Raw genomic sequence first — 18,820 nt, forward strand, 5'->3', positions numbered from 1 at the left:
TTTAATAATGTGCACTCTATATGTATATAAATATATATATATATATATATATATATATATACACACACACACACACACACACACACACACACACACACACACATACACACACACACATATAAACTCATGGGATCTTCCTAACAACTCTGGTATATACTGTTACTATCCCAATTTTAAAGATGAGGTACCTGAAACAGTAAGTAACTTGTTCAGGGTCACATGCAATCAACGCAAGGTTAAAATCTAAGCCTTGCTAGTTTGGCTGCAGAGGTTTTATAAATGTGGTTATAGAAATTAACTAATTAAATTGTTGAACTTATCTAAAAATAAAAAGTAAAAAGTTGAGTCTGTAAGTAAAAATGAAGTAAAAAGCTTCATTCTGTCAGAGCAATGGGGTGAGCACAATTCTGATCAGAAACCTGGAGTTGGAAGATTCCCATTGCTGTTTGCAAGTGTTACCTTAACTATATAAACCTCTTTTGAGTCAAATATTTTTTATCTCTATGAGGGGTACTTACCAGAAGGAACTTTTGTGGGCATTAGGCATTGTACAAATGTCATATGTTACTTTAAATTAATAATATTTTTAATTCCAAGTAAAAGCTTTGTTCATTCAGGTCAGCTCTAAAACAACTAAAATTTCTTTTCTTTTGCCTTCATTTTAATTTTTCATGAAGAAAACTACTTTTCAGTTCCTTTGATTGAAATGTTCATAAATGCATTTGTTTTCAGATGTCTTTGTTTATATATCCATTCCTGTTTTCTTTTTCTCCCTAGCTTTATTGAAGTGTAATTGACAAAATTGTATATATTTAAGGTGTACCACATGATGATTTGATATGCATTGTTAAATGATTTCTATAATGAAGTTAGATAACATATCCATCACCTTACAAATATACTTTTGGGGGTATGTATATGTGGTGTGGACCCTTAAGATCTATTCTCAGCAAATTTCAAGTATATTATATGGTATTGTTAATTATTGTTCCTATGGTGTACATTAGATCCCCAGAACTTATTATAAACCAAAGTTTGTAACGTTTGACTAACATCTCCCCATTTCCTCTACCTCCTGACCCCCGGCAACCATCATTTCACTATTTTTTATTCTTCTGTTTTCTAATGTATCATTGTTGTTGTCCAAGATCCCAACAAAATTCTTAATTAATTAAGAACAGTTATCTATTTGTATGAGTATTTGGCAAATAAGAATAACAATTTTGAAACGGCTTTATAGCTCAGTGGTAAAGCCTTTGCCAAGCACGTACAAGGTCTGAGGTTCCATCTTCAATACCACAAAATGAGAAGGAGAATTATAATGTTTGTTGTTCTTCACTCCCCAACTCCTCCTCTGTTTACTTGTGAAGTATATTAAGAATTGTCTCTCAAGTAGTTTTTTGTAACAAATGAGTGTGTGTGTGTGTGTGTGTGTGTGTATTATGTAATCTAAGTTAAACTACTGTGCCATCAAAGGCTTGAATAAACCTAGTGCTGCATTGCCTCTTTCCAAAACAGTTGCATGCTTGCTTCCTCACTGCATTCCTGCGCTCAACTGTTGCTTCTCAGAAAGGTCAGCCTTATCACAGCTCAAGTCCTTTCTGTCCTCTTGCTTTAGTTAATGTTTCTTAATAGGACTAAATCACTATCTGAAATTTTATTATATATACTTATCTCTTTAAAAAATATGTCTATTTTTATTTTCTCCCTTGATGATAGGGTAAGAAACATAGTAGGTGCCCAGTAAGCATCAGTTAAATAAATGAGTGATCTTCAGAGTAGTAGGTAGAAAGGCCTGGGCTTTGCAATGAGACCAGTATTTAAAACTCAGTTCAGCCACTTACTAGCTATACAACCTGGAATAAGTCCTGGGTTTCCATTGTGTCTTATTTTAACTTCATAAAACAGAAGTGATGATAATTTTACAGTTTTATTTTGAATATTAAATGAAATAATAACTTTTTTATCCCACTCTTCTAGGGATTGAACCCAGGGGTGCTCTATCACTGTGATATATCCCCAGCCCTTTTTATTTTTATTTTGAAACAGGGACACATTAAGTTGCCCATGCTGGCCTCAAACTTGAGAGCCTTCTGCCTCAGCCTCCTAAATAGCTGGGATTACAAGAGTAGGCCATCATCCCTCAGGAAATAATATCTTTTTTCTTTTTTTTAAATTTTAACTTAGCAAATAGTGTGCAGTAAACTTATAGTTAGTAACATTAACAATCCTACAATAATAGTTGTTTATTTTCTTAGGTGTCCTATAGTTCAGATTCCTTTGTGGGCAGTTTTTAAGATTTTGTTTCTGTCTTTGTAGGGGGACTTAAGATGAAATTTCTGCCTAAACTTTGTTTTAATTGACTACACTTATATAACTATTAGTATATCATTAAAATATTTCTAAAATGTAAAGCAAGATATCTCAATCTCAGCCCTAATGCCATTTTGGCCCAGATAATTCTTTGTTACAGGTAGAGATGTCTGAATTTTAGAGTGCTTAGCAGCCTTTCTGACTTCCACCCATTCAACAACCAGTAGCAACCCCTACCCTTATTGTGACAATCCAGAATGTATCTAGATGCTTGAAGGGATAAAATTGCTCTTGATTACAAACCACTTATCCCAGGGGTTTCTATGCTGAAGGAAAGTTGTTCATAGTTGAGATGGCCAAAGGCCTGTTTATAATAGGACATGATCTTCTTTTTTTGATTATATGTCACTTGATTTGGAATATCTAGGAAAAAATTAACCACCTGATTGGCTAAAAGAATGTTTTGCAGAATATCTGATGCATAGATCAACAGTGTGAATATTTGATAACAAAGCTGAGTTGATTTTTATTTTTCTGAGCTGCTTTTTCTTGTGTGGACAGGATTAGAAGTATTTGAGCCTTAAAAGGGCTGGGGATGTGACTCAATGGTAGAGTGCTTGCTTGGCAGGCATGATGCCCTGGGTTCAATCCCCAGCATTGAAAAAAAAAGACAGTTCTGAGAAATGTATCATTAAGGAATTTTATCCTTATATAAACATGATACTTTATGATAAAAGATTACTTTGGAATGTTAACCCAATATAATCATAGATATCTACACCCTAATCTGCAAACACCCCACATTTCATTATGTATCCATTTTTAATTATGTTTTATCTATACTACCCTTTTATATTTAGGTTAATTAAAGAAAATAAGAAGCATCAGGAGCTCATCTTAGACATTTGTTCAGAAAAAGACAATTTAAGAGAAGAGTTAAAAAAAAGAACAGAAACAGAGAAGCAGCATGTGAACACAATTAAACAGGTAAAAAAGATAAAAAATTTTAAATACCATATTTATAAAATTTTAATTGATAATTTATAAAATAAACACATTCCTGAAAATTTATATATAAATTGAAATTCTGTAAATTAAATCATGTTTAAATGCAGATAATTGCTTATATTTAAAGCATTCTCTTATGAAGTGTAGGAATCATAGCTTGAATTATTTTATTTTATGTAAATATTTTAAGATATATGTGATTATTCTGCTAAATAGAATATATTACATTATGTTCAAAATAATAAAGACAATTTGATTTGACAGTCACTAGACCATTTTTATCAATCAAGGTAAGAAGCTATACTATACATACTTAAAAGTTTATATCTGGCATTAGGATACTTTTATACTTAAAAATCTAGTATGGTTCTATTTTCAGTATTTTTGTAAACTATGCTGTGAAGATTTGTTCTTATTACTTGTGATTGTGTATAATCACAGAGCTAACTGGCTCTCTTAGACTGTTCTTTCCTTTCTTCTTTTTTAATGAACTCCTCTAATCAACAAAGTAACCACTTAGACTTGATAACAAAACTGAGCTGCTCTTTATCTTTCTGAGCTGCATTTTCTTCTGTGGGCAGGATGAGAAGCATTCTAGTCTTTAAAATATAGTAACTTAGCAATGAGGACGGTTCTGAGAAAATACATAATTAGGCAGTTTTGTCACTGTGTGACCATCCATAGGATCTACTTAAACTAAGATGGCTACAACATCACTAGGTGATATAACCATGTTGAATCATTTGTTATTCATCATTGAAACATTATGAAGCACATGACTGTTATTTCCTTTCATTTCATCTTTTACAGAAAGCTGTATAATGAAAATAGCAAAAATATTTGGTGACAATATAATAAAAAATTATACAGGTTTCACTTGTTTATGCTTTGGTATTCAATTAATGCATCTTTTCACAGTTGAAGGTGAATACATTAGTAAGATTTTATGTATGATATTTAATACTGATTTTTATGTACTGTAGGACTACCATATGTAAACCAAACTTAAGAAGGTTAAAGTATAAAGGAGATTTAATAATAATAGTCTGGGTCCAATAGTCAGGTAACTGCTGATGACCAGAATCTTCAGACTGAACAGATGGGACAAAACCAGAGCTTCCTTTCCCAAGTATTAAAGGTTGTACCTTTAAAAGAAGAAAATAATGTTGGATTCATCTTTCTTTTGCTAGCATTTAAAGAACTTCATACTTTTAAATAGGAAACAAGTCTAGTACAATATTCTTTCTTAATTTTATCTCTAGATCTGCACTGTCCAGTATGGTAGCCACATTTGGCTATTGAACACATGAAAGGTGATTAGTCCAAATTGAGAGGTGCTATAAGCATAATATACACAGCTAATTTAAAAGACTTAGTACAAAAAAAGTATAAAATAGCTCATTTTTTCATGTTTCTGTACATTCTTTTCAAACTATTACACCTGTTTCATTTTGCTCTTTAAAGTGTGACTACTAGAAAATTTAAGTTATAGCCAAGTATGGTGGCACACACCTGTAATTCTAGTGACTTGGGAGGCTGAGGCAAGAGAGTACAAGTTCAAGGCCATCCTCAACAACTTAGGAAGACCCTGTCTAAAAAAAAATAAAAATGAGGTAGGGATGTAGTTCAGTGGAAAAGCATCTCTGGATTCAATTCCCCATACCAAAAAAATAAGTTAAAAAATTTAAGTTGCCCATATTGTTTTGACAATCAGCTTCTGTCTCTGTACCAAAATACCTGGCATAAACAAATTAAAGGAGAAAGAGTCTATTTTGACTCAGAGTTTCAGAGGTTTCAGTTCATGGTCAGTTGTCTCTATTGCTTTGTGCCTAAGATGAGGCAGAACATCATAGTGGAAGAGCAAGATGGAGGAAAGCTTCTCATCTCATGGCAGCCAGGAAGCAAAGAAAGAGGAAGGAACCTGGGACAAGAAACACACCTCCAGTGACCTACTTCCTCCAACCTTGCCACACCACCTGCAGTTTCCACCACTTGCATTTGTCCATTCAACTATCAGTAGATTAATCCACTAATGAAATCAAAGTCCTCGTTATCATTTATCTTCCCCTGAGCATTGCTGCGTGGAGGATTGAGCCCAGGGCCTTGAGCATGTTGGACAAACGCTCTACCACTGAGCTATATCCTCAGTCCTTTTATTTTATTTTGAAACAGAGTCTTGTTAAGTTGCGTGTTCTGACCTTGAACTTGTGATTCTCCTGCCTCACCCTCCTAAGTAGCTGAGATTATTGGCATGTACCATCATATCCATCTGTGGTTTGTATTTCTGTTGGTAGTGTCTCTAGATAGTTTTTTATAAGAAAAATCAGCACACATGTAATGTTTAGGTCTTTTAAAATAGTTTTTTGGGATAAAATTCGTATACCTCACAATCCACTCATTTCAAGTGTATGATTCAATGGTTATTAATTTGTGTGACCTTCACCATGAGTTTAGAAACCCCACCACTATTAGTTGTCACTCATTTGCCTCCAATACCACCCTCATCCCTAGACTTAGAGAACAACATGCCTTTATATATTGGCCTTTTCTGGAAACTTAATATAAATGGAATCATATATTAAGTAATAGTGTTTTCAGAGTGTCTTTCAAGTTGAGGTATGTAACAATACTTTGTTGTTTTAAATGATTGAATAATATTCCATTGTATGAATAAATATTTTATTCATCCTTTCATCAATTGATGTTCTGTGTGCATTCGTACACAAGTTTTTATGTGGACATATTTTCATTTCTCTTGGGTATATACCTAGGAGTAAATAGAATGAGTTGAAAGGAGTTTCTTTCTTTTCTTTTTTTTTAAAGGCAAGAATTTTAGAAGAATTGATATTCTTTAAATGTTTGGTAGAATTTACCTGTTAGCTATCTGCACCTGAATTTTTCTTGGTGTGGATAGTTTTTTTTTTTTTTTTGGTTGCTGTTCTGGGTAAGAAATCACTTGTACAGGTCTATTGAAACTTTATGTTTCTTCTTGAGCTAGTTAGATAGTTGATTTTTTTTTCTGGGAATTTTCCATTTTTTCTAAGTTAAATGTTTGTAGTATTCATTCACAATTTTTTAAATTTCTCTAAGGTCAGTAGTAATGTCCATCTTTAAATTCTAGTAATTTGAGTCTTCTCTCAATTTAGTTAAAAGTTTGTCAATTTTGTCAACCTTTTCAAAGAATCAACTTCTAGTTTTGTTTCTGTTTTTTAATTCTTTGTTTTATTAAGTTCCACTCTATATATTATATTATTTCTTCCTTCGGTTTTTTGTTTAATTAGTTCTTCCATTGCCTTATACTAGAAATTTAGGTTATTAAATTCGAATCTTTTTTATTTTTTAATAAAGGTCACTATAGTTACAAATTTTCTTCTAAACATTTCTTTAAATGCACCAAATAAGTTTTGGTATGTTATGTGTTCATTTTTATTCACTAACTAGTTTCAGTTTCCTTTGTGATTTTTCCCATTGGTTATTTATGATTATATTGTTTAATTTTCACAAACTTGTGAATTTCCCAAATTTCTTTCTGTTTTAAGTTCTAATTTTAGTTCATTAGGGTTAGAGAACATATTTTGTATGATTTTTATCTTTTAAATTTATTGAGTTATTTGTAAAGCCAGCACACATTCTATCTTGGGGAACATTCCATGTGTACTTGAGTAGATGTATATTCTGCTGTTGCTGGATAGAGTGTTGTATTACATCCAGTTGTTTTTTAGTTAGTTGAACTCTCTTGTTTCCTCAATAATCTTCTGCCTAGTTGAGTCTATCTTTTGAAGTAGCATATTGAAGTTCTGACTTACTGATTTGTCTGTTTCTCCCTTCATTTCTGTTCAGTTGTTACTTCAAGTTTTTTGGTGCTCTGTTATTAGATATGTGTTAGATCTTTTTGATTTTTCTCAATGGATTGATCCTTTTATCATTATAAAATGTCCTTCTGGATCTCTTGTAACACTTTTTAAATTTTATTCAATTTCGTCTGATATTCATATAATCGCTCCTACTTATGATTACTGTTTGCATTCTTTTCTTTTCAGTTTATCTTTGGACCTAAATTGTCTCCTGGAGTCAACATATAGTTGAATCCTGTTTTTTTATTTCAGTCTGTCAGTTTCTACCTTTTGATATGATTATATAATCCATTTTCATTTAATATGATATTTTACATTGATTCACGTCTACCATTTTGCTTTTCATTTTCTATGTCTTATTTCTCCCCTCTTCTTCTCCTCTACTTTCTTTTCAACTAATTGAATATTTTCTAATGTAATATTTAAATTTCTTTCATAATATTTAACTATACTTCTTTGAGTTATTCCTAAGTGGATGCTCCAGGGTACCATATGTATACTTTAATGTATCACTGTCTTCAGATTTATGCTAACAATTCCAATGAGATATAGAAATATTGCTGTTGATTCCAATGATTAAAATATATTCATTACACACTTTGTACTATATACATACTATTTATTGAAGTATTAATGGTCTGTTTGTTATAGCAAAATGATCTGGGAATAATTTTCTTTACAGTTAGAATCAAGAATAGAAGAACTTAATAAAGAAGTTAAAGTTTCCAAAGATAAAGTAGTAGCTCAAGACATTGCAGCTAAAAATGCAATTCAGCAATTACACAAAGAGATGGCCCAACGGATGGACCAGGTATTTTTCATGTTCCTAAATTATTAACTTTATAGTCTGGTGACTCTATTATTTATTAAAATAAACTAACTCTTTTAGGCTTTTTGACATCAATGGTGTGTTAAGAATATTAATTTTATTTATATAAAATCAGCCTTTCAAAAATACTAAAGCAGAATTATAAAAAAAAAAAATACTAAAGCAGAGCCATGCACAATGGCACATGACTATAATCCTAGTGGCTCAGGAGGCTGAGGCAGGAGAATTGTAAATTCAAAGCCAGCCTCAGCAATTTAGCAAGGCCCTAAGTAACTAAGTGAGACCCTGTCTCTAAATAAAAAATAAAAAGTGCTGGTGATGTGGCTACGCACCTTGGGGTTCAATCCATGGCACCGAAAAAAAAAAAAAAAATTAAAGCAGAGCTGGGCTATAGCTCAGTGGTGGAATACTTGTCTAGAATGCATAAGGCCCTATGTTCAATCCCTAGCATCTCAAAAAAAAAATAAATAAAAAAGATACTAAAGCAATACATAAATGCCTACTAGTTATTTAAAAATAAGTCAAGGAAGTATACAGAATAAAAAATGAAAGTCCTCCTTTATCTATAATTTTTTCCCCTGCCTTCAATTTGTTTATATCCCATTCCTTGTTCCATAGCTAATTATTGATATTTTGGTTAGTTTTTGTACCTCCTGTTCATGCACAAGTCACACATATTATGTATAGTCTGTTTTGTGTTGCTATTAAAAAATACCCGAATCTGGGTACTCCATAAAGAAAAGAAGCTTATTTAACTTACACTTCTAGAGCTCCAAAATCAGGGCAATCCAGAGAGAATAGTTGTATAGAGAGGCCACCTGACAGGAGTTAGTGTCTTCAGGCTACCTCTGGTGATTCTAGAGAAGTCAGACCTCACTCTGCCTTCATTGCTGAATGTTTGTTTAAAGTCTCTTGCTGGCAGAACCCAAATGGAAGTTTGAGGGTAAGGGAACTTGTTGATGTGGTCTATGACAGTCATTTTCCTGGGCCACAAGATGGGACAGAAAAGGGTAGCATAGCAGGTCTGGGAGCATACATGAAAAATATCAGCCAAAGTAAAAGGAATTGGAAAGAATAATAGCAAATATTAGTATCTTATTGTTTTCTATAATTTTGAATTTTTCTTTTTATCTCAAAATTTTGTGACACAAGGGCTTAGAATGTAATGCAAGAATAAAAAAATACATTGGTGATATAGGAAAACATTATTTATTTTAATATATTTTTATTTTAAAATCTTTTTATTAATGCTAGATAATATTTTTTTCAAAGGCCAACAAGAAATGTGAAGAGGCACGCCAAGAGAAAGAAGCAATGGTAATGAAGTATGTAAGAGGTGAGAAGGAATCTTTAGACCTTCGAAAGGAAAAAGAGATCCTTGAGAGGAAACTTAGAGATGCCAATAAGGAGTTTGAGAAAAACACTAACAAAATTAAGCAGCTTTCTCAGGAGAAAGGCCGGTTGCAGCAGCTATATGAAGCAAAGGTATGATTGTGCCATTGTATCTTACTTGAAATTTATTCTTTGCTTTTCCAGTCAAATGATGATAGCATGGTTTAAACACTCAAAGTTATTGTTATTAACCTTCCAAGAACATGAATGTTTAGAAATTATAATATCTCATTACTTGAGTGCAAAAAGGTTTGCTGGGAAAAGATGAGGTATTAATTGGCACATGTTTATTGGATTTTTTTTTTATCTTTTTAAATAAATTTTAGATAACTTTTTTTAAATAGATCTTCTTTTTAAAATCCATATATTGGAAAAATTAACTTGTGCCTCAAAGAAAACCGTTTTGGTAAAATATGTACATAGTTGTGTTACATGTGAATAGTTTTAGAGCCAGAAACATATCTATTCAGACAGACTCTTAATGTAGCACTTATTCACTATAGAGTAGAACTTATGCTTTTCTTATAGAAAAACATATCCTTCCTAGATGCTATCCTAGGTTATTTACTTACTGGGTTAACTAAGTAATTAAATTAATGTCTTTTAATTCAGAAATATTGTTATCAATTCTCAGAAATTCTTGCAAAACCAATTTAATATTTAATGTCAACCAGTTAAGAAGAATCATATGCATGTGCTTGTGCTCACAACACATCCAATTAGTTAAATATAGGTATTAATCATCTTCATGTCTATTAATTAAATTTAGAATTTTACTGCCTTCTAATCAGTTTTATGGCCTAAGGACCATAGTGTATTAGCCCTTAAACTATAGTGATGTTGAACGGATTACTTTGAAGGGATATAAATGATAAACAAATGATTGATTGTTTAAGTGAAAAATATGACCTAGTGATATTATTTTAGGAAGGTGAAACAACTAGACTCATCAGAGAAATAGAAAAATTAAAGGAAGATATCAACTCTCAAATCATTAAAGTAAAGTGGGCCCAAAATAAATTGAAAGCTGAAATGGATTCACACAAGGTGAGTACTGTAACACCATAAAATAGAAATTAGAATTAGGAGTGAATGCAATAGCAGTTAAGGAGACATGGAACTTGCTTTAGTGACTCCTACAGGATAGTTTGGACCTGAATATTTGGTGATTATGAAAAAGAGGTTTTCTTGTATGATTTACTTATGAGTTGAAATGTTAAATTTTATTATTTGTAGTTTACAACACCAAAATTTGCCTTATTGCATTTTTATTTTGTATGCAAAGTCGGGGGCTGGGTACGAGTATGTATAAGTTATCAAAATCAAGAATAAACTCTGGAAATTTTTAGAAATATCAGTGATGCAATAAAATAATAAACATAAGTTCTCTTAACTTTTTTTGTTTTTATTTTTGTTTTCTTTTTTGCTGTTACTGGGGATTAAACCTAGGGCTTTGTGCATGCTAGTCAAGTGCTCTTCCACTGAGCTACGTACCCCATCCTTTTTAAATTTTATTTTGAGACAGGGTCTTGCTAAATTATTCAGACTGCCCTTGAACTTGTGATCCTCCTGCCTCTGCATCCTGATTTCTCTAGGAGTACAGGCATTTGCCACAATGCCAAGCTGCAGATATCATTTTAATAAAAAATAAATATAATTAAAAATAATTACAAAAGTTGGTACCAGATGCCATAATTTTAAGCACTAAATGAGCTGATACTCAAAGTAATAAAAGTCTGTAGTTGATATTAAATAAAAGAGCAACTCTGAAATGTGACTTGAATAAAAGAGTAATATAGAAATATATCAACTTTGAGGCTTTCAAAAATAAGCCTAATGATATCCTTTAAATCTATAATCCTGGATTACTATATTTAATAATTCCAAATCAGTATTTTTAATAGCCTTTGGGTATTCATATGTTAGTATCATCAGAGAAACTGTAGGGAGAGTAGTCTACAATGGTCAAAGATAGGTTGCAGAACAGTAGACTCCCCTTAAGTCTGCACAGGTATATGAGGAAGCTACCAAGGCTAAGAAAGAAATACCAGAAAGGAACAGGGTAGCAATCCCTAGAGGTCTCCAGGGCTGAGCCATTTATTATTTCCCTTCCTTTTGGTTTTCAGAATAAGGAATTAGAATTCCAAATCCACATGGATAATAATGGTTTTTAGCTGCCTGAATTGCTTTAAGATATGAACATAATACTTGGACTAATATCTAATATTTAGGGTACCTTCCTTATTTTCATCTATTGTCAAAAGAGACAGGATCCTTAAACTTACTGGAACACTAGCATTGAGGAGTGAAAAACTTTACAAATATATTCAGAGAATGGGTGCTATCTGATTCTTTTTTTTTTTTAAGAGAGAGAGGGAATTCCTTAATATTTATTTTTTAGTTTTCAGCGGACACACATCTTTGTTTGTATGTGGTGCTGAGGATCGAACCCAGGCCGCACGCATGCCAGGCGAGCACGCTACCGTTTGAGCCACATCCCCAGCCCGATATCTGATTCTTAATGATAGCCTTGAGATTAGATGGAACCAAATACTCTGTAAGTGCATTAGAAAAGTGGGTTAAGGCTGACGTCTGTAAGGTAACATGGTGTGGATGCTAGAAAGTGAAAATAACAACTATACTAGCCTGGTATGTGAAAATCAATATTTACCTGTTCTTTTAAAGTAAGGCTTTTCTTCCCAGCAAGCATTTAGTTCTGTACACAGTCATTTCAGAGAGGGTCTGGGATAGACCCCTGCTTACACCTCTGCTTACATATTTTATGTGTTACTTAATAGATGTGAGAGGGAATCTCTGGGTCAAAGCATACAGATCTCTAGGACATACTACCAGAACTGAAGTGTAGCCTAGGTAGTCTAGACACCCAGATCATCAGATCAAACAGAAACTATTTTGTTCCCTTCCCTTAAGACTTCTTTGGGGTTTAGCTAAAATCATTTTTAATGCCCTACCTCTTAGAACAAAGCCTTTTATTTTGAGTGTAATGAATAAAGAAGGAAGACTTCCCCCAATGTATCTGATGTATTTGATCATCTACCTGGTGGCTACCTTTTCACCAGCCTGGTCTCAGGATAAGATGTTTTCACCAAAGTATAGGTGTGGCTGGCAATAAATGTGGCAGTCATTCTTTGGCAACATGATTTGGCAGTTCTGGGTACTTGCCAGACAATTATGCTTCAGAGAAAGCTAGAATAATGGAGTCTGGTTTGGAGGCAGTACCCAGACCAACAGGATGCAGGAGATCTAATATATTACCAGGATTGATATATTTTATGACATGTTCCTTCCACTAGGTCACCTAAAGCAAGACTTTGCCATTTAATGTGCTCTTCTCCCGAGGTGTGATAGTCTCATTCCTAAATGGTTTGTTTTCTCATAAGGCCCACTAATGGAAGCTAGAGCTCACTTTAAATTAGCTTTTCCATTTCATGTCACCTACTAAGCTGTATTCTATGTTCTGTTCTGTAATTTTTCTACACTATAACCTTATTTTGTTGACTATATTCTATTACAATATGGAATAAGAGCATTTGGATTTATCCTTCCATCTTCTAAAACTAAAAAAAAAAAATTGAAACAATGTATGAAGTGAATGTTTTTAGACTTGAGACAATAGGCAGCATGAGACAGTGATCCTTGAATGAAGGGAAACAAATGAAGTACAGTGCCAGGAGGTTTCCAGGCTGCATTACAATGAGAGGAACCTAAATAGAGGCCAGCAGTCCCCCTGAAGAGAAGAGATAGAGTTGAAAGTGTGGAGAACAGGGAGGACAGAGTTCCAGAGATCAGAAAGGAATATGGCCAGCAATTCCTAGAGTTACTCAGGGCTAGGAACTATTTGTTTCCTCCAGCCAAAGAGATAAGATCTCTTTACACACAGGGCAGCAAGTAGGCAGGCCCCAAAGGGATATTGTTTTAGTTGTGGGGACCAGTGGCCTTACACTAAGTTTGTTATGGACCCACCTTATAAAGCTTTAAAAGCAATCTCATTTCAGGTATATTAGCTATGCCTTAAAACAAAGTCCAAAAATATTTAATAAAAATCTTGACCTAAGAGCACAAAATTCACTGTTTAGCCAAAGGAAAACTACCAGCATGCAAGAAAGCAAGAAAATATAGCCCATAATGAGAATAAAGCAAGAATCAATCAATAGGAACAGATCCAGAAATGATACGAAATGTAGGATAATACACAAGGATGTTAAAACAGCTATTATAAATATACTCCCATATGTTGAAGAAGATAAATAAAAGCATGACTATGATAAGGAGAGAGATGGAAGATAGAAAAAAGACCAAATTCACATAATACGTTGAAAAATACATTGGATAGACTTCACAACAAATTAGCACTGCAGAAGACAAGATTAGTGTACCTGAAAAGAGCAATAGAGAGCTGCATGCTGGTGACTACCAGATTCGTAACCTCTGCCCAGAACTCCAGATTCACATATTCAACTGACTACTTGACATCTGACACCTTCAATAACTTAGAGGCATCTTAAATTTAACACTTCTAAACCTGAACTGATAATGCGCCCTTCCCTCCATTGCTTGCCTATCTCAATAAATTGCAATTCATCCTTGCAGTTGCTCAGTCCAAAAACCTTGAATTTATCCTTGATTTCTCACAGTTACTATATCCAATTCCTCAGCAAATCCCTTCAATCCATGTCTTTCAAGTCTTTACCTGTCAGCTTCTCAGTAAGCCCCTAACTACCCTCTCTAAACTTTCAGTACCTCCCCCCAAATTTCTCATGTCCTTGCTTTATTTTTATTTCTTAGCACTTATACCTAATATATCATTTACGTATGTATTTTATTTTTTATTTAACTCTTAAATAAAAAGTTTTTGTAACTCTTAAAATAAAAAAAGAGAGTAGGGATTTTTTTTTCATTTTCTTGCACAACTATTTCCTCAGTGCATAGAACAGTAACTAGTACATAATAGGTGCTCACTCAGTTAATAATAAGTGAACAAATGAAACACAGTTGATACCTTAGCCTAAACACATTCACTGTGATTCTTCTCCTTTGTTCAAATATTTATTAATTTGTTTGCACATAGGAATATCTTAATTGCTATTTTTCAAGTAGATGAAGCAAGTATCTACCACATGTCAATGCTCCTTTAGTTGTTGTTGAATTAAAGACCAGCAACTCAGAAGTATATAACTGAGTACTTAATCGTATGGTAGATGTGTTTCTTTAAAATGACATATTAAAAAGCAGTGTGTGAAGCAGAAATGCAAGTTGAAAGATTCAAGAAATGACAGGAAAGGTATTCCAACTAGAATAGTAGGAAAAAAGGAAAAAAGAAAAGTGAGTATTTGCTGTGGGGAAAACCAAACTGAATAGAACAAAAGATCCACATTAGGAGTTCCTTCCATTAGTTCTATAAACATCAATTGAACAATTAATACATGATAAGTACTGAGTTAGTTGCTGTCCAGAAGTTTTATACTCAATTGGGTAAACATATAAGCTTCAATACAGCATATCAGTTGTTAGAATCCAAGCCATCCCTGGGTTCCATCTGTGGGAAGGCAGAGTAGCAGCATCTACAACTTTGTGAACTGAAGCTACTAGACAAAGATACCTAAACTCTCATTTAAAATTTTCACTGTAGCCCAAACTGTGGCACTAAATCAGGTCTGTGCAGGAGATTACAAAAAGCTACAGAGCAAGGGTTGTATATTTGAAAATCCCAAGAGTAGAAAGGAAAAGTGAAGAAAGAAGAAAAGGAGGAGAATATTGTCTTGTAATGGCCACAAAATTAGTCAGGGGTGGTCAAGGAGCAGGTAAGAAAAGGATAAAAATGAGAAAAAGTACTTGAATTTGATGACAATAGTCCAGAAAAATCTTTATAATCGCCATTTTAGGAGAACAGCAAGGAACAAAACCATATTGCAGCATCTATTAATTAAAATGCAGTTTTGAAATCTGAGGTTGTGGCTCAGTGGTAGAGCGCTCACCTAGCACTTGCAAGGCCCTGGGTTTGATCCTCAGCACCACATAAACATAAGTAAACAAAATAGAGATATTGTGTACAACTATAACTAAAAAATAAAATATTTTTTTAAATGCAGTTTTGAATAGATATCATGGCCATAAACCAAAATACTGTCTTTTATATAAGGGTATGCAAAGAACTATTTGACGCTTTGCTTTTCTTATCAGGTTAATAGCTTCTGGTAATTTCCTGAAAACTAACTCTATTTAATGGCTATCAGTTCACTATATAGGCCATTTAACTTTCTATTAGAAACATAAAATATTATTGCAAGAATAGTATACCACCTCTTGGTACAGTTCTAGGGACAAGAACTTTCCCTACTCCATGGTTACTTTTTTACCATTCTTTGTGTCATTGTGGCCAACTTTGTCTTTCTTTTTCAATGCAGGAAACCAAAGATAAACTTAAAGACACAACAACAAAGTTAACACAAGCAAAGGAAGAAGCAGATCAGATACGACAAAACTGTCAGGATATGATAAAAACATATCAGGTGTGTTTAGCTTTTCAAGTAGATTGGTAATAAATTGTGGGAAGCCATTCTCGCACGTGATTTGAGTTACCTCCCTGGATGGATGTGAGGCGCTTAGACACACTGTGTGTAATAAATTATACGAAATGTCAGTATTCTGGTTTCATTAAATTTCTGTATTGGCAATATCTGAAGTATAGAATGGATTTGATAAAACAGTTAAATAAGTTGCAGGTTAATTCCTCTGTTAAACTACCTGCTGCTTTGGATCTTATTAGAGCAGTTTTAATCAAGTGAAATTCGTAGAGAATGTCAGAAGGACAAAAATGCAAGGAAATTTAAAACTTTAAAGAAGAAACTACTTTCTATTATGTTATATAATATGCTATTCTTATTCATGCAAAATTGACGTTTAAAATCTTTCAATGCATTGTTCAATTTTAGGTATATAGCTGTATGTTTCACAATTAGTAAACTCAGCTGCAAAACTTTCTTAGCTTTTCAAAATACAAAGCTTTAAAAATCATCATTTTTTTTTCCTGTTTTCCTTCCATTAGGAGTCTGAAGAAATTAAATCAAATGAGCTTGATGCAAAACTTAGAGTCACAAAAGGAGAACTTGAAAAACAAATGCAAGAAAAATCTGACCAGCTAGAGGTGAATACTTTTGCTCTTTGAATATCTTAGACTATGTAGTAAATACAGAAAGAGAGACAGAGTAGGTGTTGTCATCTACTTTTAAAGCCTTTTGGAACAAGTAGGTGATAAGTTTTTAGATGTAGTTTAGTGCATTATGATTTGTGGTTTCTTTTAAAGATGCATCATGCCAAAATAAAAGAACTGGAAGATCTGAAGAGGACCTTTAAAGAGGGTATGGATGAACTTCGAACACTGAGGACAAAGGTAATCAAATCTTTAGTTATGACTCCAGAGGAAGAAGGGTAAATATCTTTAACTTTGGATTTACTCTGATTTTTGAAGAGGTGGGGAAAAGGTAGTTACATAGAAATTTTTCAAAATAGCTGAGTGCACTGGCCCACACCTAGAATTAACTACTTGAAAGACTAGGCAAGAAGATTGCAAGTTCAAGGCTAGTCTGGGCAACTTAGTGAGACCCTGTCTCAAAATAAAAAATAAAAAGGGCTAGGGATGGAGCTCAGTGGTAGAGAAATCACTCTTCGTTTTAATTCCCAGGAAGAAATGAAGGAAGGAAGGGGGGAAGGAGAAGTAGGAAGGAGAGAAAGAGAAAGGGAGATAAAAGAAATTTTACAAAATAAAAAAATAAATAAAAGAACTCAGAAGAGCACAATAGCAATTCTCTGGTAATATAATTGACTTTTATTGAAATGAAAGTATATTCCATGTTAGTTTCTTTGAAGTATTTGCCAAACATTTGTATTCCATCCCATATTTGCTGTGATTATAACTTACCCTTGGGCCTTTGATCTAAAGATAGTTGTTTTAGCAAATCATTTGGAAAGATAGTTGAATCTAAGAACTATGAGTGCCAGAAAATAGTAAGAAAACTATCTGTTTCTCCTTGGGTATATTTAATTGTCTTAGATGGGTAAAGATTGCATTTCTAACAGCCTGTTAAATCTCTTCCACTGTCTGAAGTCTTTAATGGTCATGGTAATGTCCCTGTACTTTTTAATATGATTATGAATATTATATATTATCACAGGTATCATAATAGGCCTTTCAGTTACTACTTTGAATCTGGGATCACCTAATAATTTTCAAAGAGTTTTTCATATACCTTCCTATTTGTTCTCCATGTCAGTTATTTGAAGTAGTTGGGGAAGATAGAACCTTTTTTTTCAGATGAATAAATGAAAATTAGTAAAAAATAAAGTGACATGCTTAAACTCTCATGACTGAATCACCAGAAATCTGCAATTGAAATCTAGGACATTAACTTCCTATTGTATTTTCTTCATATGAACTAATACTGAGTTAGAATTAAGCCTTGATTTCTAATATGTAACCACTATCTGAAATAGTTTATAAGGAATAAGAAAATATCGTTTGTAGTTTAACTTGGTTATGATAATTTAATAGGCAAAATGTCTAGAAGATGAACGATTAAGAACAGAAGATGAATTGTCGAAATACAAGGAAATTATTAATCGCCAAAAAGCTGAAATTCAGAATTTATTGGATAAAGTGAAAATTACAGATCAGATACAGGATCAGCTTCAAAGGTACAAAATTAACAACATCTCTGTGTTGATAAATAAGCTTTTTACTTCTATTTCAAGATTATATTTTTAAATGGAATTATTGTGTGAAGAGCAATTTTTACAGTTTTACTAGCTACAATTCAAAATTTTTCTCTCTTGAACTTTTTTGGACTATATTTGAGCTCCCACCATAGATTATAAAAATCAAAGTTTATATTCCCTAATATAATTTGCAATAACAATTTATAAGACAGATTGGTTTTATTTAGTTTCTTCAACTTTGAAATTCCATTAACTATGTAGAATACTTTTTTCCTTCTAAAAGGTAAATCTTGAAGAGTATCAAGATCTAGATTTTTGAATGTGTATTGCTTTTAATGTAATGAGTTGACATTATTCCTTGTCTTCTTATAAAACTGTGTAACTAAACTCCATTTCTGGCATTACCTCGGTTGAGGTTGAGGTTGAATTCAAACAGTGCCTTCTTTTTTGCACCTCACACACACCCAAGGTGCTGAAGTAATTTCAACCATCATCCAGATTGACACCACAGAAGTTCATGGTCACTGACCTCAATCAGGAATATTCATGCATTTCTGTTCCTACTACATGTCTTTGATCTGAGCCTTCTACCCAATTCTCTTAGCATCTCTTCTAAACTTGATCACTTTCCTCACTTTTCGGGTTTCCCCTTTACCCCTCTACTCCTGGCAAATGATTGCTTCTTTATAGA

At 33.1% G+C, this 18,820-nt stretch overlaps 1 protein-coding gene across 2 annotated transcripts in view; it reads left to right on the forward strand.

Moving 5' to 3' along the window:
- Ccdc186 (coiled-coil domain containing 186) overlaps window positions 1-18,820 on the forward strand; it is a 45,674-nt gene that overhangs the window by 13,374 nt on the left and 13,480 nt on the right. For both annotated transcript variants that reach the window (XM_013356594.4, XM_021723333.3), the window contains 8 exons: window positions 3,174-3,300; window positions 7,858-7,986; window positions 9,277-9,489; window positions 10,324-10,443; window positions 15,822-15,926; window positions 16,463-16,561; window positions 16,721-16,807; window positions 17,966-18,108. In XM_013356594.4, the coding sequence (XP_013212048.2) occupies window positions 3,174-3,300; window positions 7,858-7,986; window positions 9,277-9,489; window positions 10,324-10,443; window positions 15,822-15,926; window positions 16,463-16,561; window positions 16,721-16,807; window positions 17,966-18,108 (1,023 nt within the window). The remainder of the gene's footprint in view (window positions 1-3,173; window positions 3,301-7,857; window positions 7,987-9,276; window positions 9,490-10,323; window positions 10,444-15,821; window positions 15,927-16,462; window positions 16,562-16,720; window positions 16,808-17,965; window positions 18,109-18,820) is intronic.

This window comes from Ictidomys tridecemlineatus, chromosome 1, assembly GCF_052094955.1.
Source record: "Ictidomys tridecemlineatus isolate mIctTri1 chromosome 1, mIctTri1.hap1, whole genome shotgun sequence".
NCBI classification, from domain to species: domain Eukaryota; kingdom Metazoa; phylum Chordata; class Mammalia; order Rodentia; family Sciuridae; genus Ictidomys; species Ictidomys tridecemlineatus.